This window comes from Psittacula echo, assembly GCF_963264785.1.
Source record: "Psittacula echo genome assembly, contig: SCAFFOLD_139, whole genome shotgun sequence".
Classification (NCBI taxonomy): domain Eukaryota; kingdom Metazoa; phylum Chordata; class Aves; order Psittaciformes; family Psittacidae; genus Psittacula; species Psittacula echo.
The window spans coordinates 22999-49367 of record NW_027664262.1 but is presented as its reverse complement, the minus strand read 5'-3'; the positions used below and the strand labels follow the sequence as shown (position 1 = coordinate 49367).

Here is a 26369-nt window from a genome sequence, read left to right as displayed (position 1 = left end):
GATGCGTTGGGATCAGCCGGCTCTTACCCGCTTCCCAAGGGGACCGGGGGGCCCGTTCTCTCCTGTGGGGCCTGGGGATCCCTATGGAGAAGAGGAGGAGGATCCCAGCCTTCATCCCAGGAATGGGGGGGAAGGCAATGGAGCCTCCCATAGGGACCAGACGGGATGCGGGATTCCTCACATCCCACCGTTCCCAGTCCCATCCCATCCCATCCCATGGCGGTCCTGGTCCTCATCCCATGGCGACGCTCAGACCCTCATCGCCAATCTCATAGGGGATAGGGATAGGGACGGGGATAGGGATAGGGATTGGGATAGGGATCGGGATGGATGTGGATGGATGGGGATAGGGATGGGGATGGGGATGGGGATGGGGATGGGATGGGGATGGGGATGGGGATGGGATGGGGATGGGATGGGATGGGATGGGGATGGGATGGGATGGGGATGGGATGGGATGGGATGGGATGGGATGGGATGGGGATGGGATGGGATGGGGATGGGGATGGGATGGGGATGGGATGGGGATGGGATGGGATGGGGATGGGATGGGGATGGGGATGGGATGGGGATGGGATGGGATGGGATGGGGATGGGATGGGATGGGATGGGGATGGGATGGGGATGGGATGGGGATGGGATGGGATGGGGATAGGATGGGGATGGGATGGGGATGGGATGGGATGGGATGGGGATGGGATGGGGATGGGATGGGGATGGGATGGGGATGGGATGGGGATGGGGATGGGATGGGGATGGGATGGGGATGGGATGGGATGGGATGGGGATGGGATGGGGAAGGGATGGGGATGGGATGGGATGGGATGGGGATAGGATGGGGATGGGATGGGGATGGGATGGGATGGGGATGGGATGGGGATGGGATGGGGATGGGATGGGGATGGGATGGGATGGGGATAGGATGGGGATGGGATGGGATGGGGATGGGGATGGGATGGGATGGGGATGGGATGGGATGGGATGGGGATGGGATGGGGATGGGATGGGGATGGGATGGGATGGGGATGGGGTGGGGATGGGGATGGGGATGGGATGGGATGGGGATGGGATGGGGATGGGATGGGGATGGGATGGGGATGGGATGGGGATGGGATGGGCCGTTCCCAGCTGGAATGCCGCTGGGATTGGCCTCTCACCGCCTCTCCGGGTTCTCCGTCCTCCCCGCGCTCTCCTTTGGCTCCATCCTGGCCCTGGGGGCGGGAAGCCCAAACCCGGGTGAACCTCCCTGGATCCCGGCACCATTCCCAGGGCCTGGAATGGGCCGGAGCCAGCGCTCACCCTTGGACCCATCTCTCCGGGAGGGCCGGGATCTCCGGGGAAGCCAACGGGACCCTGGCATGGGGATAAACAGGAATGAATGGGGAGGGATGGGGATGGATGGGGATGGATGGGGGTGGATGGGGGTGGATGGGGATGGATGGGGGTGGATGGGGGTGGATGGGGATGGATGGGGATGGATGGGGATGGATGGGGATGGATGGGGGTGGATGGGGATGGATGGGGGTGGATGGGGGTGGATGGGGATGGATGGGGATGGATGGGGGTGGATGGGGATGGATGGGGATGGATGGGGATGGATGGGGGTGGATGGGGATGGATGGGGATGGATGGGGATGGATGGGGGTGGATGGGGGTGGATGGGGGTGGATGGGGATGGATGGGGATGGATGGGGGTGGATGGGGGTGGATGGGGATGGATGGGGGTGGATGGGGGTGGATGGGGGTGGATGGGGATGGATGGGGGTGGATGGGGGTGGATGGGGATGGATGGGGATGGATGGGGGTGGATGGGGGTGGATGGGGGTGGATGGGGATGGATGGGGGTGGATGGGGGTGGATGGGGGTGGATGGGGGTGGATGGGGATGGATGGGGGTGGATGGGGATGGATGGGGATGGATGGGGGTGGATGGGGGTGGATGGGGGTGGATGGGGGTGGATGGGGGTGGATGGGGATGGATGGGGATGGATGGGGGTGGATGGGGGTGGATGGGGATGGATGGGGATGGATGGGGGTGGATGGGGGTGGATGGGGATGGATGGGGATGGATGGGGGTGGATGGGGATGGATGGGGATGGATGGGGGTGGATGGGGATGGATGGGGATGGATGGGGATGGATGGGGGTGGATGGGGGTGGATGGGGGTGGATGGGGATGGATGGGGGTGGATGGGGATGGATGGGGATGGATGGGGGTGGATGGGGGTGGATGGGGATGGATGGGGGTGGATGGGGGTGGATGGGGATGGATGGGGGTGGATGGGGATGGATGGGGATGGATGGGGATGGATGGGGATGGATGGGGGTGGATGGGGATGGATGGGGATGGATGGGGGTGGATGGGGATGGATGGGGGTGGATGGGGGTGGATGGGGATGGATGGGGATGGATGGGGATGGATGGGGATGGATGGGGATGGATGGGGGTGGATGGGGATGGATGGGGGTGGATGGGGGTGGATGGGGGTGGGATGGGGGTGGATGGGGGTGGATGGGGGTGGATGGGGATGGATGGGGGTGGATGGGGATGGATGGGGATGGATGGGGATGGATGGGGATGGATGGGGATGGATGGGGATGGATGGGGATGGATGGGGATGGATGGGGGTGGATGGGGGTGGATGGGGATGGATGGGGGTGGATGGGGGTGGATGGGGGTGGATGGGGATGGATGGGGGTGGATGGGGATGGATGGGGGTGGATGGGGATGGATGGGGATGGATGGGGGTGGATGGGGGTGGATGGGGGTGGATGGGGATGGATGGGGATGGATGGGGGTGGATGGGGATGGATGGGGATGGATGGGGATGGATGGGGATGGATGGGGGTGGATGGGGGTGGATGGGGATGGATGGGGATGGATGGGGGTGGATGGGGATGGATGGGGATGGATGGGGGTGGATGGGGGTGGGGATGGATGGGGGTGGATGGGGATGGATGGGGATGGATGGGGATGGATGGGGGTGGATGGGGATGGGGGTGGATGGGGATGGATGGGGATGGATGGGGATGGATGGGGGTGGATGGGGGTGGATGGGGATGGATGGGGATGGATGGGGGTGGATGGGGGTGGATGGGGGTGGATGGGGGTGGATGGGGGTGGGGATGGATGGGGGTGGATGGGGATGGATGGGGATGGATGGGGATGGATGGGGGTGGGGATGGATGGGGGTGGATGGGGATGGATGGGGATGGATGGGGATGGATGGGGATGGATGGGGATGGATGGGGGTGGATGGGGGTGGGGATGGATGGGGGTGGATGGGGGTGGATGGGGGTGGGGATGGATGGGGGTGGATGGGGATGGATGGGGATGGATGGGGGTGGATGGGGATGGATGGGGGTGGATGGGGGTGGATGGGGGTGGATGGGGATGGATGGGGGTGGGGATGGATGGGGGTGGATGGGGATGGATGGGGATGGATGGGGATGGATGGGGATGGATGGGGGTGGGGATGGATGGGGGTGGATGGGGATGGATGGGGATGGATGGGGATGGATGGGGATGGATGGGGGTGGATGGGGATGGATGGGGATGGATGGGGGTGGATGGGGATGGATGGGGGTGGATGGGGATGGATGGGGATGGATGGGGATGGATGGGGATGGATGGGGGTGGATGGGGGTGGATGGGGATGGATGGGGATGGATGGGGGTGGATGGGGGTGGATGGGGATGGATGGGGATGGATGGGGATGGATGGGGGTGGATGGGGATGGATGGGGATGGATGGGGATGGATGGGGATGGATGGGGATGGATGGGGATGGATGGGGGTGGATGGGGGTGGATGGGGATGGATGGGGGTGGATGGGGATGGATGGGGGTGGATGGGGATGGATGGGGATGGATGGGGATGGATGGGGATGGATGGGGGTGGATGGGGGTGGATGGGGATGGATGGGGATGGATGGGGGTGGATGGGGGTGGATGGGGATGGATGGGGATGGATGGGGATGGATGGGGGTGGATGGGGATGGATGGGGATGGATGGGGATGGATGGGGTCCCCCCCACGCGGCGCCGGCACCGACCGGGTTCCCTTTGGCTCCATCGTCTCCAGGGGGCCCTTTCCCACCGGGAATCCCGGCAGCTCCGGCGGCTCCGGCTTCCCCCTTCTCCCCTCGCTCCCCTCGGGGTCCCTATGGAAGGGGATGGGGATGAGGGGGGGCAGGGAATGGGCAGGGACCGGGGGGGGGGGGGGTCCCGTTGGGGTTCACCTTGGGGCCGGGCTCCCCTTGGATTCCTGCAGCCCCCGGATCGCCGGGATCGCCCTGGAATGGGAAGGGAGAAGGGGACGGAGTGCGCGGAGCGCCCATGTCCATGGATATCCCTATCCATACCCCATATCCATGGATATCCCTATCCATACCCCATATCCATGGATATCCCTATCCATACCCCATATCCATGGATATCCCTATCCATACCCCATATCCATGGATATCCCTATCCATACCCCATATCCATGGATATCCCTATCCATACCCCATGTCCATGGATATCCCTATCCATACCCCATATCCCTGCCCATCCCTATCCATACCCCATATCCATGGATATCCCTATCCATACCCCATATCCATGCCCATCCCTATCCATACCCCATATCCATGGATATCCCTATCCATACCCCATATCCATGGATATCCCTATCCATACCCCATATCCATGGATATCCCTATCCATACCCCATACCCATGCCCATCCCTATCCATACCCCATATCCATGGATATCCCTATCCATACCCCATATCCATGCCCATCCCTATCCATACCCCATATCCATGGATATCCCTATCCATACCCCATATCCATGGATATCCCTATCCATACCCCATACCCATGGATATCCCTATCCATACCCCATATCCATGGATATCCCTATCCATACCCCATATCCATGGATATCCCTATCCATACCCCATATCCATGGATATCCCTATCCATACCCCATATCCCTGCCCATCCCTATCCATACCCCATATCCATGGATATCCCTATCCATACCCCATATCCCTGCCCATCCCTATCCATACCCCATATCCATGCCCATCCCTATCCATACCCCATATCCATGGATATCCCTATCCATACCCCATATCCATGCCCATCCCTATCCATACCCCATATCCATGGATATCCCTATCCATACCCCATATCCATGGATATCCCTATCCATACCCCATATCCCTGCCCATCCCTATCCATACCCCATATCCATGCCCATCCCTATCCATACCCCATATCCATGGATATCCCTATCCATACCCCATATCCCTGCCCATCCCTATCCATACCCCATATCCATGCCCATCCCTATCCATACCCCGTATCCCTGCCCATCCCTATCCATACCCCATATCCCTGCCCATCCCTATCCATACCCCATACCCATGGATATCCCTATCCATACCCCATATCCATGGATATCCCTATCCATACCCCATATCCATGGATATCCCTATCCATACCCCATATCCATGGATATCCCTATCCATACCCCATATCCCTGCCCATCCCTATCCATACCCCGTATCCATGCCCATCCCTATCCATACCCCATATCCATGCCCATCCCTATCCATACCCCATATCCATGGATATCCCTATCCATACCCCATATCCCTGCCCATCCCTATCCATACCCCGTATCCATGCCCATCCCTATCCATACCCCATATCCATGCCCATCCCTATCCATACCCCATATCCATGGATATCCCTATCCATACCCCATATCCATGCCCATCCCTATCCATACCCCATATCCATGGATATCCCTATCCATACCCCATATCCATGGATATCCCTATCCATACCCCATATCCCTGCCCATCCCTATCCATACCCCATATCCATGCCCATCCCTATCCATACCCCATATCCATGCCCATCCCTATCCATACCCCTTATCCATGGATATCCCTATCCATACCCCATATCCATGGATATCCCTATCCATACCCCATATCCATGCCCATCCCTATCCATACCCCTTATCCATGGATATCCCTATCCATACCCCATATCCATGGATATCCCTATCCATACCCCATATCCCTGCCCATCCCTATCCATACCCCATATCCATGGATATCCCTATCCATACCCCATATCCATGGATATCCCTATCCATACCCCATATCCATGCCCATCCCTATCCATACCCCATATCCATGCCCATCCCTATCCATTGACTTTACCTTCTCCCCTGCGGGCCCCACATTCCCGACGCCTCCCGGCGCTCCCTGCGGTCCCTATGGAACAGAGGGGATGGGAAGATCCCATGGGATCCCCCCCCCCCCATTGCTCCCCATGGATGTGGGGCTGGGGCGCTCACATCGGCTCCGGAGGCTCCTGCAGGACCACGAGGACCTGGGGGTCCGGGGGGGCCCTAAAGGGGGGGACACAAAGGGGGGGGGCGGTTATGGGGCGCCCCCCAAGCGCTGCCCCATAGGGCCCCATAGATGGGGGGGGGGCACTCACCATGGGCCCCACATCGCCCGTCTCCCCCTTCTCACCAGCAGGACCCGGCAGCCCCTATGGGGGGGGGAAAGAGGTCAGCTTGGGGGGCAGAGAGGGGCTATGGGGGGGCTATGGGGCTGGTTATGGGGTGTTCTATGGGGCAATGGGGTTGGTTATGGGGTGATGGGGTTGGTTATGGAGTGTGCTATGGGGCAGTGGGGTTGGTTATGGGCAGTCGGGTTGGTTATGGGGAGCGCTATGGGGCAATGGGGTTGGTTATGGGGCAATGGGGTTGGTTATGGGGAGCGCTATGGGGCAATGGGGTTGGTTATGGGGCAATGGGGTTGGTTATGGGGAGCACTATGGGGCAATGGGGTTGGTTATGGGGTGTTCTATGGGGCAATGGGGTTGGTTATGGGGCAGTGGGGTTTGTTATGGGGTGTTCTATGGGGCAATGGGGTTGGTTATGGGGTGTTCTATGGGGCAATGGGGTTGGTTATGGGGTGTTCTATGGGGCAATGGGGTTGGTTATGGGGTGTTCTATGGGGCAATGGGGTTGGTTATGGGGAGTTCTATGGGGCAATGGGGTTGGTTATGGGGAGTTCTATGGGGCAATGGGGTTGGTTATGGGGAGTTCTATGGAGCAATGGGGTTGGTTATGGGGTGTTCTATGGGGCAATGGGGTTGGTTATGGGGCAGTGGGGTTTGTTATGGGGTGTTCTATGGGGCAATGGGGTTGGTTATGGGGTGTTCTATGGGGCAATGGGGTTGGTTATGGGGTGTTCTATGGGGCAATGGGGTTGGTTATGGGGTGTTCTATGGGGCAATGGGGTTGGTTATGGGGAGTTCTATGGGGCAATGGGGTTGGTTATGGGGAGTTCTATGGGGCAATGGGGTTGGTTATGGGGAGTTCTATGGAGCAATGGGGTTGGTTATGGGGTGTTCTATGGGGCAATGGGGTTGGTTATGGGGAGTTCTATGGGGCAATGGGGTTGGTTATGGGGTGTTCTATGGGGCAATGGGGTTGGTTATGGGGTGTTCTATGGGGCAATGGGGTTGGTTATGGGGTGTTCTATGGGGCAATGGGGTTGGTTATGGGGAGTTCTATGGGGCAATGGGGTTGGTTATGGGGTGTTCTATGGAGCAATGGGGTTGGTTATGGGGTGTTCTATGGGGCAATGGGGTTGGTTATGGGGAGTTCTATGGGGCAATGGGGTTGGTTATGGGGAGTTCTATGGGGCAATGGGGTTGGTTATGGGGAGTTCTATGGGGCAATGGGGTTGGTTATGGGGTGTTCTATGGGGCAATGGGGTTGGTTATGGGGTGTTCTATGGGGCAATGGGGTTGGTTATGGGGTGTTCTATGGGGCAATGGGGTTGGTTATGGGGAGTTCTATGGGGCAATGGGGTTGGTTATGGGGTGTTCTATGGGGCAATGGGGTTGGTTATGGGGTGTTCTATGGGGCAATGGGGTTGGTTATGGGGTGTTCTATGGGGCAATGGGGTTGGTTATGGGGTGTTCTATGGGGCAATGGGGTTGGTTATGGGGAGTTCTATGGGGCAATGGGGTTGGTTATGGGGTGTTCTATGGGGCAATGGGGTTGGTTATGGGGTGTTCTATGGGGCAATGGGGTTGGTTATGGGGAGTTCTATGGGGCAATGGGGTTGGTTATGGGGTGTTCTATGGGGCAATGGGGTTGGTTATGGGGTGTTCTATGGGGCAATGGGGTTGGTTATGGGGTGTTCTATGGGGCAATGGGGTTGGTTATGGGGCGCCGGGCCCCACCTGCAGCCCTATGGGGCCTGGGGCCCCATTGAAGCCCCGCGTCCCCTCGTCCCCTTTGGCTCCAAAGTGCCCTTGAGGTCCTCGGGCCCCCGGCTCCCCATCGGCTCCCTATGGGGCAGGAAGGGCTCAGGCTCCCATAGGGCACAATGGGGTCGGGGCTGCCCCATGGGACCCATAGCGTGCCCCATAGGGAGCCCCCGGCTGTGGGGAGCTGGGGGATGCTCACGGCTGCTCCGGGTTGGCCGACGGCTCCAATGGGTCCAGGAGGGCCTGGGGGTCCCTATGGAGATGGAGGGGGGCAATGGGGCGGCGCTGACCCATAGGGGGCAATGGGGCAGGATTGACCCATAGAGGGCTATGGGGCGGCACTGACCCGTAGAGGGCAATGGGGCAGGATTGACCCATAGAGGGCTATGGGGCGGCGCTGACCCATAGGGGGCAATGGGGCAGGATTGACCCATAGAGGGCAATGGGGCAGGATTGACCCATAGAGGGCTATGGGGCGGCACTGACCCATAGAGGGCAATGGGGCAGGATTGACCCATAGAGGGCTATGGGGCGGCACTGACCCGTAGAGGGCAATGGGGCAGGATTGACCCATAGAGGGCTATGGGGCGGCACTGACCCATAGAGGGCAATGGGGCAGGATTGACCCATAGAGGGCTATGGGGCGGCACTGACCCATAGAGGGCAATGGGGCAGGATTGACCCATAGAGGGCTATGGGGCGGCACTGACCCATAGAGGGCAATGGGGCAGGATTGACCCATAGAGGGCTATGGGGACACTCACGTGTTCTCCTTTGGTGCCTTTGGTGCCCTTGGAGCCGGGATCCCCAACCTCACCCTGGGGTTGGGGGGAGAAGATGCTCAGACCCATGGGGGGCAATGGGGGGCAATGGGGGGCAATGGGGGTAATGGGGTAATGGGGGCAATGGGGGCAATGGGGGCAATGGGGTAATGGGGGCAATGGGGTAATGGGGGTAATGGGGGTAATGGGGGTAATGGGGTAATGGGGGCAATGGGGGTCAATGGGGGCAATGGGGATAATGGGGGTAATGGGGGGCAATGGGGGCAATGGGGGCAATGGGGTAATGGGGGTAATGGGGCAATGGGGGTAATCGGGGTAAAGGGGGTAATAGGGGGCAATGGGGGTCAATGGGGGCAATGGGGGTAATGGGGGTAATGGGGGCAATGGGGGCAATGGGGGTAATGGGGGTAAAGGGGGTAATGGGGGCAATGGGGGCAATGGGGGTCAATGGGGGTAAAGGGGGTAATGGGGGTAATGGGGGCAGTGGGGGGCAATGGGGGTAAAGGGGGTAATGGGGGCAATGGGGGCAATGGGGGTCAATGGGGCAATGGGGGTCAATGGGGCAATGGGGGAATGGGGGTAAAGGGGGCAATGGGGGTCAAGGGGGGCAATGGGGGGAATGGGGGTAATGGGGGCAATGGGGGCAATGGGGGCAGTGGGGGGCAATGGGGGCAATGGGGGTAATGGGGGCAATGGGGGGAATGGGGGTCAATGGGGCAATGGGGGAATGGGGGTAAAGGGGGCAATGGGGGGCAATGGGGGCAATGGGGGCAATGGGGGTAATGGGGTAATGGGGGTAATGGGGGCAATGGGGTAATGGGGGTAAAGGGGGCAATGGGGTAATGGGGGTAAAGGGGGCAATGGGGTAATGGGGGTAATGGGGGCAATGGGGGAATGGGGGTAAAGGGTGTAATGGGGGGTAATGGGGGTAAAGGGGGTAATGGGGGTAAAGGGGGTAATGGGGGCAATGGGGGAATGGGGTAAAGGGGGTAATGGGGGGTAATGGGGGTAATGGGGGTAAAGGGGGTAATGGGGGCAATGGGGGAATGGGGTAAATGGGGTAATGGGGGGTAATGGGGGTAAAGGGGGTAATGGGGGCAATGGGTCGCTATGGGTCGCTATGGGGCAGGCTGGGCACTCTCACCTTGTCTCCATCCTCTCCTGCCCCTCCGGGGGGCCCGGCCGGCCCCGGCAGCCCCACAGGTCCCTGCACCCCGTCGCGTCCAGCGGGACCCACGGAGCCTTTGTCCCCCTGGGGAGAGGTGGGAATGGGACGGGAATGGGATGGGAAGGGAGATGGATGCAATATGGATCAATGGGGATCAATGGGGTTCAGTGGGGTGCAATGGGTGAAATAGGGATCAATGGGGACCAATGGGGATCAATGGGGGTCAATGGGGATCAATGGGGACCAATGGGGATCAATGGGGGTCAATGGGGATCAATGGGGACCAATGGGGATCAATGGGGGTCAATGGGGATCAATGGGGACCAATGGGGATCAATGGGGGTCAATGGGGATCAATGGGGACCAATGGGGATCAATGGGGATCAATGGGGATCAGTGGGGTTCAATGGGGTTCAGTGGGGTCAATGGGGATCAATGGGGTTCAATGGGGATCAATGGGGATCAATGGGGTTCAATGGGGTTCAATGGGGATCAATGGGGTTCAATGGGGATCAATGGGGATCAATGGGGTTCAATGGGGGTCAATGGGGATCATTGGGGATCAATGGGGCTCAATGGGGATCAATGGGGTTCAATGGGGGTCAATGGGGGTCAATGGGGCTCAATGGGGCTCAATGGGGTTCAATGGGGATCAATGGGGATCAATGGGGATCAATGGGGTTCAATGGGGGTCAATGGGGATCAATGGGGTTCAATGGGGGTCAATGGTGTTCAATGGTGTTCAATGGGGGTCAATGGGGATCAATGGGGATCAATGGGGGTTCAATGGGGGTCAATGGGGATCAATGGGGATCAATGGTGTTCAATGGTGTTCAATGGGGATCAATGGGGATCAATGGTGTTCAATGGGGTTCAATGGGGATCAATGGGGATCAATGGGGATCAATGGGGTTCAATGGGGATCAATGGGGCTCAATGGGGATCAATGGGGATCAATGGGGTCAATGGGGATCAATGGGGTTCAATGGGGATCAATGGGGATCAATGGGGATCAATGGGGATCAATGGGACGCCGCAGGGCTCAGTCCCGCTCCCCCCATTCCCATTGGATACCCACCGGAATTCCCTTCTCCCCGGCCGGGCCCGGGGGTCCCTGGGGTCCGGGTCTCCCGGGGGGGCCAACGGGACCCCCCTGTCCTGGACCCCCCCGCTCCCCTGGAGAGCCCTGGGGGACGTGGGGCAGCGTGACCCATAGAGAGCCATGGGCCATCACTGACCCATAGAGAGCCATGGGGCAGCGTGACCCATAGAGAGCCATGGGGCAGCGTGACCCATAGAGAGCCATGGGCCATCACTGACCCATAGAGAGCCATGGGCCATCACTGACCCATAGAGAGCCATGGGGCAGCGTGACCCATAGAGAGCCATGGGGCAGCGTGACCCATAGAGAGCCATGGGCCATCACTGACCCATAGAGAGCCATGGGGCAGCGTGACCCATAGAGAGTCATGGGGCAGCGTGACCCATAGAGAGCCATGGGGCAGCGTGACCCATAGAGAACCATGGGGCAGCGTGACCCATAGAGAGCCATGGGCCATCACTGACCCATAGAGAGCCATGGGGCAGCGTGACCCATAGAGAGCCATGGGCCATCACTGACCCATAGAGAGCCATGGGCCATCACTGACCCATAGAGAGCCATGGGGCAGCGTGACCCATAGAGAGCCATGGGGCAGCGTGACCCATAGAGAGCCATGGGCCATCACTGACCCATAGAGAGCCATGGGGCAGCGTGACCCATAGAGAGCCATGGGCCATCACTGACCCATAGAGAGCCATGGGGCAGCGTGACCCATAGAGAGCCATGGGGCAGCGTGACCCATAGAGAGCCATGGGCCATCACTGACCCATAGAGAGCCATGGGCCATCACTGACCCATAGAGAGCCATGGGGCAGCGTGACCCATAGAGAGCCATGGGGCAGCGTGACCCATAGAGAGCCATGGGGCAGCGTGACCCATAGAGAGCCATGGGCCATCACTGACCCATAGAGAGCCATGGGGCAGCGTGACCCATAGAGAGCCATGGGCCATCACTGACCCATAGAGAGCCATGGGGCAGCGTGACCCATAGAGAGCCATGGGGCAGCGTGACCCATAGAGAACCATGGGGCAGCGTGACCCATAGAGAGCCATGGGCCATCACTGACCCATAGAGAGCCATGGGCCATCACTGACCCATAGAGAGCCATGGGGCAGCGTGACCCATAGAGAGCCATGGGGCAGCGTGACCCATAGAGAGCCATGGGCCATCACTGACCCATAGAGAGCCATGGGGCAGCGTGACCCACAGAGAGCCATGGGCCATCACTGACCCATAGAGAGCCATGGGGCAGCGTGACCCATAGAGAGCCATGGGGCAGCGTGACCCATAGAGAGCCATGGGCCATCACTGACCCATAGAGAGCCATGGGCCATCACTGACCCATAGAGCTCTATGGGGACACTCACAGCAGGTCCGGGGGGGCCCGCGGGTCCCTCGTTGCCCTTCAGCCCTGGTCCGCCCTATGGGAGGGAGCGGGAGGTCAATGGGGGGGCTCCGTAGGGAATCCATTGGGATCCATAGGGATCCATAGGAAATCCCAAAGGGATCCACTGGGCTCCATTGGGCTCCATAAGGGATCCATTGGGAATCCATTGGGCGCCATAGGGGATCCATTGGGCTCCATAGGGAATCCGTTGGGATCCACTGGGCTCCATAGGGAATTCGTTGGGCTCCATAGGGAATCCGTTGGGATCCATTGGGCTCCATAGGGAATCCGTTGGGATCCATTGGGCTCCATAGGGGATTCATGGGGCTCCATAGGGGATCCGTTGGGGTCCATAGGGGATCCATTGGGCTCCATAGGGGATCCATTGGGATCCATGGGGCTCCATAGGGGATCCGTTGGGCTCCATAGGGGATCCATTGGGTTCCATAGGGGATCCATGGGGCTCCATAGGGGATCCATGGGGCTCCATAGGGAATCCATTGGGCTCCATAGGGGATCCATAGGGGCTCCATTGGGCTCCATAGGGGATCCATAGGGGATCCATAGGTGCTCCATAGGGGCTCCATAGGGGCTCCATAGGGATGCGCTCACCGCCGCGCCGGGCAGGCCCCGCTCTCCAGGGAATCCCCTCAATCCCGCTGGCCCGTCCTTGCCGGGGGAGCCCGAGGGGCCGGGATCTCCCTGTGCGAGAGGGGGAGGGGTGGGAATGGCGGGATCTGGGATCCGCAGGGATCCCCCCCGATCCCGGCGCTCACCTTGGAGCCGTCCTTGCCGGAGGGACCCGGAAGCCCCTGCTCCCCGGGAGGGCCGGGGGGCCCGGGATGGCCCCGCTCGCCCATGGGGCCCGACTCACCCGCGGCTCCCTGGGACAATGGGAGCCAATGGGAAGGGGCGGGAGAAGGGGGAATTCCAATGGGAGCCAATGGGAAGGGGCGGGAGAAGGGGGAATTCCAATGGGAGTCAATGGGAAGGGGCGGGAGAAGGGGGAATTGCAATGGGAGCCAATGGGAAGGGGCGGGAGAAGGGGGAATTCCAATGGGAGTCAATGGGAAGGGGCGGGAGAAGCGGGAATTCCAATGGGAGTCAATGGGAAGGGGCGGGAGAAGGGGGAATTCCAATGGGAGCCAATGGGAAGGGGCGGGAGAAGGGGGAATTCCAATGGGAGTCAATGGGAAGGGGCGGGAGAACGGGGAATTCCAATGGGAGTCAGTGGGAAGGGGCGGGAGAAGGGGGAATTCCAATGGGAGTCAATGGGAAGGGGTGGGAGAAGGGGGAATTCCAATGGGAGTCAATGGGAAGGGTTCGGGAGAAGGGGGAATTCCAATGGGAGTCAATGGGAAGGGGTGGGAGAAGGGGGAATTCCAATGGGAGTCAATGGGAAGGGGTGGGAGAAGGGGGAATTCCAATGGGAGTCAATGGGAAGGGTTCGGGAGAAGGGGGAATTCCAATGGGAGCCAATGGGAAGGGGCGGGAGAAGGGGGAATTCCAATGGGAGCCAATGGGAAGGGGCGGGAGAAGGGGGAATTCCAATGGGAGTCAATGGGAAGGGGCGGGAGAAGGGGGAATTCCAATGGGAGTCAATGGGAAGGGGCGGGAGAAGGGGGAATTCCAATGGGAGTCAATGGGAAGGGGCGGGAGAAGGGGGAATTCCAATGGGAGTCAGTGGGAAGGGGCGGGAGAAGGGGGAATTCCAATGGGAGTCAATGGGAAGGGGCGGGAGAAGGGGGAATTCCAATGGGAGTCAATGGGAAGGGGCGGGAGAAGGGGGAATTCCAATGGGAGTCAATGGGAAGGGGCGGGAGAAGGGGGAATTCCAATGGGAGTCAATGGGAAGGGGCGGGAGAAGGGGGAATTCCAATGGGAGTCAATGGGAAGGGGCGGGAGAAGGGGGAATTCCAATGGGAGCCAATGGGAAGGGGCGGGAGAAGGGGGAATTCCAATGGGAGTCAATGGGAAGGGGCGGGAGAAGGGGTAATTCCAATGGGAGCCAATGGGAAGGGGCGGGAGAAGGGGGAATTCCAATGGGAGTCAATGGGAAGGGGCGGGAGAAGGGGGAATTCCAATGGGAGTCAATGGGAAGGGGTGGGAGAAGGGGGAATTCCAATGGAAGTCAGTGGGAAGGGGTGGGAGAAGGGGGAATTCCAATGGGAGCCAATGGGAAGGGGCGGGAGAAGGGGGAATTCCAATGGGAGCCAATGGGAAGGGGCGGGAGAAGGGGGAATTCCAATGGGAGTCAATGGGAAGGGGCGGGAGAAGGGGGAATTCCAATGGGAGCCAATGGGAAGGGGCGGGAGAAGGGGGAATTCCAATGGGAGTCAATGGGAAGGGGCGGGAGAAGGGGGAATTCCAATGGGAGTCAATGGGAAGGGGCAGGAGAAGGGGGAATTCCAATGGGAGTCAATGGGAAGGGGCAGGAGAAGGGGGAATTCCAATGGGAGCCAATGGGAAGGGGCGGGAGAAGGGGGAATTCCAATGGGAGCCAATGGGAAGGGGCGGGAGAAGCAGGGATCCCGATGGGATGAGATGGGATAAGGGGGGATCCCGCCGGGATAGGGGGGGTATCCCGGTGGGATAAGGGTGGATCCCGCTGGGATAAGGGTGGATCCCGGTGGGATAAGGGGGGATCCCGCTGGGATAAGGGGGGATCCCAGTGGGATAAGGGGGGATCCCGCTGGGATAAGGGGGGATCTCGCTGGGATAAGGGGGGATCCCAGTGGGATAAGGGGGGATCCCGCTGGGATAAGGGGGGATCCCGGTGGGATAAGGGGGGATCCCGCTGGGATAAGGGTGGATCCCGCTGGGATAAGGGTGGATCCCGCTGGGATAAGGGGGGATCCCAGTGGGATAAGGTTGGATCCCGGTGGGATAAGGGTGGATCCCGCTGGGATAAGGGGGGATCCCAGTGGGATAAGGTGGATCCCGGTGGGATAAGGGTGGATCCCGGTGGGATAAGGGGGGATCCCGGTGGGATAGGGTGGATCCCGGTGGGATAAGGGTGGATCCCGCTGGGATAAGGGGGGATCCCGGTGGGATAAGGGGGGATCCCGGTGGGGTAAGGGGGGATCCCGCTGGGATAAGGGGGGATCCCGGTGGGATAAGGGGGGATCCCGGTGGGATAAGGGGGGATCCCGATGGGATAAGGGGGGATCCCGCTGGGATAAGGGGGGATCCCGCTGGGGTAAGGGTGGATCCCGCTGGGGTAAGGGGGGATCCCGGTGGGATAAGGGGGGATCCCGCTGGGATAAGGTTGGATCCCGCTGGGGTAAGGGTGGATCCCGCTGGGGTAAGGGGGGATCCCGCTGGGATAAGGGGGGATCCCGCTGGGATAAGGGGGGATCCCGGTGGGATAAGGGGGGATCCCGGTGGGATAAGGGGGGATCCCGCTGGGATAAGGGGGGATCCCGCTGGGATAAGGGGGGATCCCGATGGGATAAGGGGGGATCCCAATGGGAAGCGCTCACCGCGGGGCCCACGACGCCCGGCGCTCCCGGGGGCCCGGTTTTCCCTTGGAATCCCTGTGGGAAAAGGGGGAATGGGGGCGGAGGAGCTGGGGTCAGCCAGGATTGACCCCGAATAAACCCCAACTGACCCCAATTAACCCCTCATTAACCCCAATTAACCCCTCATTACCCCCAATTACCCCCAATTAACCCCTCATTAACCCCAATTAACCCCTCATTAACCCCAATTAACCCCTCATTAACCCCAATTACCCCCAATTAACCCCTCATTAACCCCTCATTAACCCCAACTAACCCCAATTAACCCCTCATTACCCCCAATTACCCCCAATTAACCCCTCATTAACCCCAATTAACCCCTCATTAACCCCAATTAACCCCTCAGTAACCCCTCATTACCCCCAATTAACCCCTCATTAACCCCAATTAACCCCAATTAACCCCTCATTAACCCCAATTAACCCCAATTAACCTCTCATTACCCCCAATTACCCCCAATTAACCCCAACTAACCCCAATTAACCCCTCATTAACCCCAATTAACCCCAATTAACCTCTCATTACCCCCAATTACCCCCAATTAACCCCAACTAACCCCAATTAACCCCTCATTACCCCCAATTAACCCCAATTAACCCCTCATTAACCCCAATTAACCCCAATTAACCCCTCATTAACCCCAATTACCCCCAATTAACCCCAACTAACCCCAATTAACCCCTCATTACCCCCAATTAACCCCAATTAACCCCTCATTACCCCCAATTAACCCCAATTAACCCCTCATTAACCCCAATTAACCCCAATTAACCCCTCATTAACCCCAATTAACCCCAATTAAGCCCTCATTAACCCCCGGGAGCCCTGCAGGGGGCGCTCACCCCTTCCCCGCGCTGCCCGGGGTGCCCGGGGAGCCCGTCCTTGCCGGGGGGGCCCTGTGGGGCGGAGACAGCTCCGTGGGGACCCCAATGTGTGGGGCGCCCCATAGCAGAGCATGGGGACTCCAATGTGTGGGGCGCCCCATAGCAGAGCATGGGGACTCCAATGTGTGGGGCGCCCCATAGCAGAGCATGGGGACTCCAATGTGTGGGGCGCCCCATAGCAGAGCATGGGGACTCCAATGTGTGGGGCGCCCCATAGCAGAGCATGGGGACTCCAATGTGTGGGGCGCCCCATAGCAGAGCATGGGGACTCCAATGTGTGGGGCGCCCCATAGCAGAGCATGGGGACCCCAATGTGTGGGGCGCCCCATAGCGGAGCATGGGGACTCCAATGTGTGGGGCGCCCCATAGCAGAGCATGGGGACTCCAATGTGTGGGGCGCCCCATAGCAGAGCATGGGGACTCCAATGTGTGGGGCGCCCCATAGCAGAGCATGGGGACTCCAATGTGTGGGGCGCCCCATAGCAGAGCATGGGGACTCCAATGTGTGGGGCGCCCCATAGCAGAGCATTGGGACCCCAATGTGTGGGGCGCCCCATAGCAGAGCATGGGGACTCCAATGTGTGGGGCGCCCCATAGCGGAGCATCAGGACCCCAATGTGTGGGGCGCCCCATAGCAGAGCATGGGGACTCCAATGTGTGGGGCGCCCCATAGCAGAGCATGGGGACTCCAATGTGTGGGGCGCCCCATAGCGGAGCATGGGGACCCCAATGTGTGGGGCGCCCCATAGCGGAGCATCGGGACCCCCATGTGTGGGGCGCCCCATAGCAGAGCATGGGGACCCCAATGTGTGGGGCGCCCCATAGCAGAGCATGGGGACTCCAATGTGTGGGGCGCCCCATAGCGGAGCATGGGGACTCCAATGTGTGGGGCGCCCCATAGCGGAGCATGGGGACCCCAATGTGTGGGGCGCCCCATAGCGGAGCATCAGGACCCCAATGTGTGGGGTGCCCCATAGCGGAGCATCAGGACCCCAATGTGTGGGGCGTCCCATAGCAGAGCATGGGGACTCCAATGTGTGGGGCGCCCCATAGCGGAGCATGGGGACTCCAATGTGTGGGGCGCCCCATAGCGGAGCATCGGGACCCCCATGTGTGGGGCGCCCCATAGCAGAGCATGGGGACTCCAATGTGTGGGGCGCCCCATAGCGGAGCAGCGGGACCCCCACGTGTGGGGCGCCCCATAGCAGGGCATTGGGGACCCCGGCACTTACAGGGGGCCCTTTGGGGCCGGGGAAGCCGTTGGGTCCTTGAGGTCCTGGCAGGCCCTAAATGGGGGGCAATGGGGTGAGGCTGGGGGGGGGCCACCCTGCCCCATAGCGCCCCACATGGGGCTGGGACCCCCCCCTTACCCGCTCTCCTATGGGGCCGTGGGGGCCATCGCTGCCGGAAGTACCCTAATGGGGGGCAAAGGAGAGGGTTGGCGGCCCCATAGCGTAGCTCCACCCCATAGCCCCATAGCCCACCCCATAGCCCCATACCTCACCCCATAGCCCATAGCCCACCCCATAGCCCCATACCTCACCCCATAGCCCATAGCCCACCCCATAGCCCCATAGCCAACCCCATAGCCCCATAGCCCACCCCATAGTCCATATCCCACCCCATAGCCCATAGCTCACCCCATAGTCCATATCCCACCCCATAGCCCATAGCTCACCCCATAGCCCCATAGCCCAGCCCATAGTCCATATCCCACCCCATAGCCCATAGCTCACCCCATAGCCCCATAGCCCAGCCCATAGCCCCATAGCCCGCCCCATATCCCACCCCATAGCCCATATCCCACCCCATAGCCCCATAGCCCGCCCCATATCCCACCCCATAGCCCATATCCCACCCCATAGCCCATATCCCACCCCATAGCCCATATCCCACCCCCTAGCCCATATCCCACCCCATAGCCCCATAGCCAACCCCATAGCCCCATAGCCCACCCCATAGCCCATATCCCACCCCATAGCCCATAGCCCACCCCATAGCCCATAGCCCACCCCATAGCCCATATCCCACCCCATAGCCCAATAGCCCACCCCATAGCCCATATCCCACCCCATAGCCCCATAGCTCACCCCACAACTGACCTTGGCTCCCGACTTGCCCGTGGCTCCTCGTGGTCCCCGTTGCCCCCTCGGCCCCTTGCATGGGTGAAGATCCATGGCTCCATCACCTGCCCCATAGATCTATGGGGCTGCCCCATAGCCCCCCACCCCCCCCCATACTCACCGTGGGGCCACGCTCCCCCCGTGGCCCTGATTTGCCCGATAGGCCCTATAGGAGACAAGGACACAGTTGGGGGTCGCAGCACTTATGGGGCCCGGCTGCTATGGGGCAGGGGATGGGGCTCACTCACCCGTGCCCCCTTCTCGCCGTTGCTGCCGGGGAATCCCGGGAATCCCTGCGATCCCTATGGATGGATGGGGGGAGATGTGGGTCCGGGGGGGGGGGGGTGGATATGGGGCGCTATGGGGCGCTACGGGGCAGGTTTGGGGTCTGCCGTGGGTTCCAGCACCCACCTTTGGCCCTGGACGCCCTGGATAACCGGGAAGCCCTGGAACTCCCAGCTTTCCCTATGGGATGTGGGGAGAAGGAGCGGTTATGGGGTGGCCATGGGGGGGCCCCTCGCCCCATAAGTGGCCCCTTAGGGTGTGCGCTCACCTTCTCCCCCAGCAGCCCTATGGGGCCGGGGTCTCCAGTGGGGCCCGTGCGGCCTTTGGGTCCTTCGGGGCCGTCTTCACCCCTGGAGCCAGGAACCCCGACTTCCCCCTATGGGGCGCAGGGGTTAAAGGGGGGGTGCCGCTGGTGGGGCAGCCCCTATGGGGCACAGCAATGGGCACCCCATGGACCTACCCGGTCTCCTTTGAGCCCCATGTCCCCCTTGAAGCCAGGGAAGCCTTCTTCACCCTATGGGAGAGGATGAGGATGGAGGTGCTGGGTACCACCAATGGGGATGCTGGGTCCCAGCAATGGGGATGCTGGGTCCCACCAATGGGGATGCTGGGTACCACCAATGGGGATGCTGGGTACCACCAATGGGGTGCTGGGTACCACCAATGGGGATGCTGGGTACCACCAGTGGGGATGCTGGGTACCACCAATGGGGATGCTGGGTACCACCAATGGGGATGCTGGGTACCACCAATGGGGATGCTGGGTCCCAGCAATGGGGATGCTGGGTCCCACCAATGGGGATGCTGGGTACCACCAATGGGATGCTGGGTACCACCAATGGGATGCTGGGTACCACCAATGGGATGCTGGGTACCACCAATGGGGATGCTGGGTACCACCAATGGGATGCTGGGTACCACCAATGGGGATGCTGGGTACCACCAATGGGATGCTGGGTACCACCAGTGGGGATGCTGGGTACCACCAATGGGGATGCTGGGTACCACCAGTGGGGATGCTGGGTACCACCAGTGGGGATGCTGGGTACCAGCAATGGGGATGCTGGGTACCACCAATGGGGATGCTGGGTACCACCAATGGGGATGCTGGGTCCCACCAATGGGGATGCTGGGTACCACCAATGGGGATGCTGGGTCCCACCAATGGGGATGCTGGGTACCACCAATGGGGATGCTGGGTCCCACCAATGGGATGCTGGGTCCCACCAATGGGGATGCTGGGTCCCACCAATGGGGATGCTGGGTCCCACCAATGGGGATGCTGGGTCCCACCAATGGGGATGCTGGGTACCACCAATGGGATGCTGGGTACCACCAGTGGGGATGCTGGGTACCACCAATGGGGATGCTGGGTACCACCAATGGGATGCTGGGTACCACCAATGGGGGTGCTGGGTACCACCAATGGGGTGCTGGGTACCACCAATGGGGGTGCTGGGTACCACCAGTGGGGATGCTGGGTCCCACCAATGGGGATGCTGGGTACCACCAATGGGGATGCTGGGTACCACCAATGGGGATGCTGGGTACCACCAATGGGGATGCTGGGTACCAGCAATGGGGATGCTGGGTACCACCAATGGGATGCTGGGTCCCACCAATGGGGATGCTGGGTACCACCAATGGGGATGCTGGGTCCCACCAATGGGGATGCTGGGTACCAGCAATGGGGATGCTGGGTACCACCAATGGGGATGCTGGGTACCACCAATGGGGATGCTGGGTCCCACCAATGGGATGCTGGGTCCCACCAATGGGGATGCTGGGTCCCACCAATGGGGATGCTGGGTCCCACCAATGGGGATGCTGGGTACCACCAATGGGGATGCTGGGTCCCACCAATGGGGATGCTGGGTACCACCAATGGGGATGCTGGGTACCACCAATGGGGATGCTGGGTCCCACCAATGGGGATGCTGGGTCCCACCAATGGGGATGCTGGGTCCCACCAATGGGGATGCTGGGTACCACCAATGGGGATGCTGGGTCCCACCAATGGGGATGCTGGGTACCACCAATGGGGTGCTGGGTACCACCAATGGGGATGCTGGGTACCACCAATGGGATGCTGGGTCCCACCAATGGGGATGCTGGGTCCCACCAATGGGGATGCTGGGTCCCACCAATGGGGATGCTGGGTCCCACCAATGGGGGTGCAGGATGGAACCCACCTTCTCGCCCTTGTGTCCCTTGAGGCCTCGGCCGCCGTCCGCCCCCTATGGAGACGCTGGGCTGAGCACAGGCCCCAATTCCGCCGGGTTTCAGCCCAAAACGGCCTCCCCCCCCCCCCCCCCCCCCCCCCCAAGCCCCAGCGCTCACCTTGCCCCCGCGGGGCCCGGGGTAGCCAAGGGGGCCTTGGGGCCCTGGGGGACCCTGCGGAGCGCGGAGGAGGTTGGACAGGAACCCTAGGGCCTTGGGGCCCCAGCGGTGTGGGGCTGCCCCATAGATATGGGGATGGGGCTGCCCCATAGGTGTGGGGCTGCCCCGTAGGTGTGGGGCTGCCCCATAGATATGGGGATGGGGCTGCCCCATAGGTGTGGGGCTGCCCCATAGGTGTGGGGCTGCCCCATAGATATGGGGATGGGGCTGCCCCATAGGTGTGGGGCTGCCCCATAGGTGTGGGGCTGCCCCATAGATACGGGGATGGGGCTGCCCCATAGGTGTGGGGCTGCCCCATAGGTGTGGGGCTGCCCCATAGATATGGGGATGGGGCTGCCCCATAGGTGTGGGGATGGGGCTGCCCCATAGATATGGGGTTGGGGCTGCCCCATAGGTGTGGGGCTGCCCCATAGATATGGGGATGGGGCTGCCCCATAGGTGTGGGGATGAGGCTGCCCCATAGATGTGGGGTTGGGGCTGCCCCATAGGTGTGGGGCTGCCCCATAGGTGTGGGGCTCAGGGGGGTCCTTACCTGGTGCCCTTTAGAGCCAGGGGGTCCCTCTTTGCCGGGGTGGCCCTGCCGGGAGCAATGGGGTCACCCCCGGGTGCTCAGGACCCACATCCCCCATGGGGGTCCCCGGGGTGGGGGGGTCCCAATGGGCGCAATGGGGCTGGGGCACCCAATGGGCGCAGTGGGGCTGGGGAACCCATAGGGAGCAATGGGGCTGGGGCACCCAATGGGCGCAATGGGGCTGGGGAACCCATAGGGAGCAATGGGGCTGGGGCACCCAATGGGCGCAATGGGGCTGGGGAACCCATAGGGAGCAATGGGGCTGGGGCACCCAATGGGTGCAGTGGGGCTGGGGCACCCATAGGGAGCAATGAGGCTGGGGAACCCAATGGGCGCAGTGGGGCTGGGGCACCCAATGGGCGCAGTGGGGCTGGGGCACCCAATGGGCGCAGTGGGGCTGGGGGGGGCACTCACGGGGGCACCATCGGATCCGGGCATTCCGGGCAATCCCGGTTTTCCTTGGGGTCCCTATGGGAAGAGGAGGGAATGGGGGGGGCACAACCCCATGTCCTGCCCCATAGATCCCCCTTCGCCCCATAGATCCTGCTTTGCCCCATGGATCCCCCCCTTGCCCCATAGATCCCCCTTTGCCCCATAGATCCCCCCTTGCCCCATAGATCCCCCTTCGCCCCATAGATCCTGCTTTGCCCCATGGATCCCCCCCTTGCCCCATAGATCCCCCTTTGCCCCATAGATCCCCCCTTGCCCCATAGATCCCCCTTCGCCCCATAGATCCTGCTTTGCCCCATGGATCCCCCCATTGCCCCATAGATCCCCCTTCACCCCATAGATCCCCCCCTTGCCCCATAGATCCCCCTTCACCCCATAGATCCCCCTTCGCCCCATAGATCCTGCTTTGCCCCATAGATCCCCCCTTGCCCCATAGATACCCCTTCGCCCCATAGATCCCCCTTTGCCCCATAGATCCCCCCATTGCCCCATAGATCCCCCTTTGCCCCATAGATCTCCCCATTGCCCCATAGATCCCCCTTCGCCCCATAGATCCTGCTTTGCCCCATAGATCCCCCCATTGCCCCATAGATCCCCCTTTGCCCCATAGATCTCCCCATTGCCCCATAGATCCCCCCATTGCCCCATAGATCCCCCTTCGCCCCATAGATCCTGCTTTGCCCCATAGATCCCCCCTTGCCCCATAGATCCCCCTTCACCCCATAGATCCCCCCTTGCCCCATAGACCCCCATTATCCCATTGCCCCCCCCATGGGCCCCACTTCCCACCTTGTCTCCAGGAGGTCCTGTGGCACCTTGAGGTCCTGGCAGCCCCTAAGCAGGAGGACGTGGGGCGATGTGGGGCGATGTGGGGCGATGTGGGGCGATGTGGGGCTCACTGCGCCCCCAACCCCCCCCCGCGACCCATAGCGGGGGCCCCCATGGCCCCTCTGGGGGGGGGCTCACCTGGGTCCCTGGGGTTCCCTGCTGCCCGGGGGGGCCTGGTTCTCCTTGCGGTCCCTATGGTGGAGATGGGGCTCAATGGGTGCCCGCCCCCCACTTATGGGGCAGGATTGAGCTCAGGGGGGACGTGTGGGGCGCCCCCCAACTCACCACGTTCCCCTTGGGCCCCACGGGTCCATCCATGCCGCGGACGCCCTATGGGGGAGATGGGTGCTGAGGGCATGGGGGGGGGGGGGTGGGTACCAGCGTGGTCGCTGTGGGGCTGCCCCATAGCTCTTACCAGGGGGCCGGGGATGCCGGGGGGGCCTTTGGGACCAAGGAGCCCTCTGGGTCCCTATGGGGCAGATGGGGGGTGAATGGGGGCTGTGCCCCATAGAATGGAGGCTGCGCCCCATAGAGTGAGGGCTGTGCCCCATAGAATGGGGGCTGTGCCCCATAGAATGGGGGCTGTGCCCCATAGGCCCCCCTGTTACCGCTTCTCCTGGCAGCCCTCGTGGTCCAACCTCGCCATCGTCTCCCTAGGGATGGATACAGGGATGCGAGGGGGGATCCATGGGGATGGAGGCAGGGATGCGAGGGGGGATCCATGGGGATGGAGGCAGGGATGCGAGGGGGCATCCGTGGGGATGGAGGCAGGGATGCGAGGGGGGATCCGTGGGGATGGAGGCAGGGATGCGAGGGGGGATCCATGGGGATGGAGGCAGGGATGCGAGGGGGGATCCGTGGGGATGGAGGCAGGGATGCGAGGGGGGATCCGTGGGGATGGAGGCAGGGATGCGAGGGGGGATCCGTGGGGATGGAGGCAGGGATGCGAGGGGGGATCCGTGGGGATGGGGGGGGGATCCCGGTGTTATTCCCGCTGTCGGGAATCGCTCACCCGATCTCCATCGTCACCGGGGGGCCCCGGCATTCCCGGCGCTCCCGGCTCGCCCTAGGGATGGGGACGGGAAGGGTTGGGATGGGTGAGTGACAGCCCCGGGCATGAATGGGCTCCGTGTGGGCCTCAATGGGGGCTCTGTGTCCAAGGGCATTCCGGCCGGGAACGGCGCCCGGAGCCAGGCCAAGGGCTGCAGGAGCAGGAGGAGGGAAAGGGGAGAGGCGGCTGCTCCCCATTGGGATCAGTGGGGCCGGTGTTACCCCATAGGGATCAATGGGGCCGGTGTTACCCCATAGGGATCAATGGGGCCGGTGTTATCCCATAGGGATCAATGGGGCCGGTGTTATCCCATAGGGATCAGTGGGGCTGGTGTTACCCCATAGGGATCAATGGGGCTGGTGTTACCCCATAGGGATCAATGGGGCCGGTGTTATCCCATAGGGATCAATGGGGCCGGTGTTACCCCATAGGGATCAATGGGGCTGGTGTTACCCCATAGGGATCAGTGGGGCCGGTGTTACCCCATAGGGATCAATGGGGCTGGTGTTACCCCATAGGGATCAATGGGGCTGGTGTTATCCCATAGGGATCAATGGGGCCGGTGTTATCCCATAGGGATCAATGGGGCCGGTGTTATCCCATAGGGATCAATGGGGCCGGTGTTACCCCATAGGGATCAGTGGGGCTGGTGTTATCCCATAGGGATCAATGGGGCCGGTGTTACCCCGTAGGGATCAATGGGGCCGGTGTTACCCCATAGGGATCAATGGGGCCGGTGTTACCCCATAGGGATCAATGGGGCCGGTGTTATCCCATAGGGATCAATGTGGCCGGTGTTATCCCATAGGGATCAATGGGGCCGGTGTTACCCCATAGGGATCAATGGGGCCGGTGTTATCCCATAGGGATCAATGGGGCCGGTGTTACCCCATAGGGATCAATGGGGCCGGTGTTATCCCATAGGGATCAATGGGGCTGGTGTTACCCCATAGGGATCAATGGGGCCGGTGTTACCCCATAGGGATCAATGGGGCCGGTGTTATCCCATAGGGATCAATGGGGCTGGTGTTACCCCATAGGGATCAATGGGGCCGGTGTTACCCCGTAGGGATCAATGGGGCCGGTGTTACCCCGTAGGGATCAATGGGGCTGGTGTTACCCCATAGGGATCAATGGGGCCGGTGTTATCCCATAGGGATCAATGGGGCCGGTGTTATCCCATAGGGATCAATGTGGCCGGTGTTATCCCATAGGGATCAATGGGGCCGGGGGCACCCATGGGTGTCGCTGTCACTCACCCGGTGGCCTTTGTCACCCGGGAGCCCTGGGAGCCCATCGAAGCCGCGGTCTCCCTATGGATGGGGATAGGGATGGGCATGGGGATGGATGGGGATGGGTTTGGGGATGGGGAGGACACCCATGGGTGGGGGGGGACCTCTGGGTGCTGTTGGGGCTCAGCCCCATAGAAGGAGACGGGGAGGAATGGGGGGGGGCTCTGCCTGCCATCGATCCCATCCCAAACCCATCCCATCCCAAACCCATCCCGTCCCCATCCCAAA

At 61.2% G+C, this 26369-nt stretch overlaps 1 protein-coding gene across 1 annotated transcript in view; it reads right to left on the bottom strand.

Annotated features, from left to right (window-relative positions):
* The window catches only part of LOC308232538 (uncharacterized protein), a gene marked incomplete at both ends in the record, with an annotated part of 55909 nt that overhangs the window by 9185 nt on the left and 20355 nt on the right, over positions 1-26369 (bottom strand). Inside the window, 37 exons of the mRNA XM_080639749.1 lie at positions 28-81; positions 1158-1211; positions 1300-1353; positions 4051-4158; positions 4237-4290; positions 6223-6276; positions 6360-6413; positions 6506-6559; positions 8270-8377; positions 8496-8549; positions 9061-9114; positions 10223-10330; positions 11325-11432; positions 12717-12770; positions 13349-13438; positions 13513-13620; positions 16219-16272; positions 17100-17153; positions 18374-18427; positions 18512-18556; positions 19244-19297; positions 19386-19430; positions 19513-19566; positions 19676-19729; positions 19818-19925; positions 20010-20063; positions 21742-21786; positions 21890-21943; positions 22482-22526; positions 22935-22988; positions 23760-23804; positions 23937-23990; positions 24084-24128; positions 24214-24267; positions 24407-24451; positions 24811-24864; positions 26109-26162. Coding sequence (XP_080495875.1) covers positions 28-81; positions 1158-1211; positions 1300-1353; positions 4051-4158; positions 4237-4290; positions 6223-6276; positions 6360-6413; positions 6506-6559; positions 8270-8377; positions 8496-8549; positions 9061-9114; positions 10223-10330; positions 11325-11432; positions 12717-12770; positions 13349-13438; positions 13513-13620; positions 16219-16272; positions 17100-17153; positions 18374-18427; positions 18512-18556; positions 19244-19297; positions 19386-19430; positions 19513-19566; positions 19676-19729; positions 19818-19925; positions 20010-20063; positions 21742-21786; positions 21890-21943; positions 22482-22526; positions 22935-22988; positions 23760-23804; positions 23937-23990; positions 24084-24128; positions 24214-24267; positions 24407-24451; positions 24811-24864; positions 26109-26162 — 2295 coding nt within the window. The remainder of the gene's footprint in view (positions 1-27; positions 82-1157; positions 1212-1299; positions 1354-4050; positions 4159-4236; positions 4291-6222; positions 6277-6359; positions 6414-6505; positions 6560-8269; positions 8378-8495; positions 8550-9060; positions 9115-10222; positions 10331-11324; positions 11433-12716; positions 12771-13348; positions 13439-13512; positions 13621-16218; positions 16273-17099; positions 17154-18373; positions 18428-18511; positions 18557-19243; positions 19298-19385; positions 19431-19512; positions 19567-19675; positions 19730-19817; positions 19926-20009; positions 20064-21741; positions 21787-21889; positions 21944-22481; positions 22527-22934; positions 22989-23759; positions 23805-23936; positions 23991-24083; positions 24129-24213; positions 24268-24406; positions 24452-24810; positions 24865-26108; positions 26163-26369) is intronic.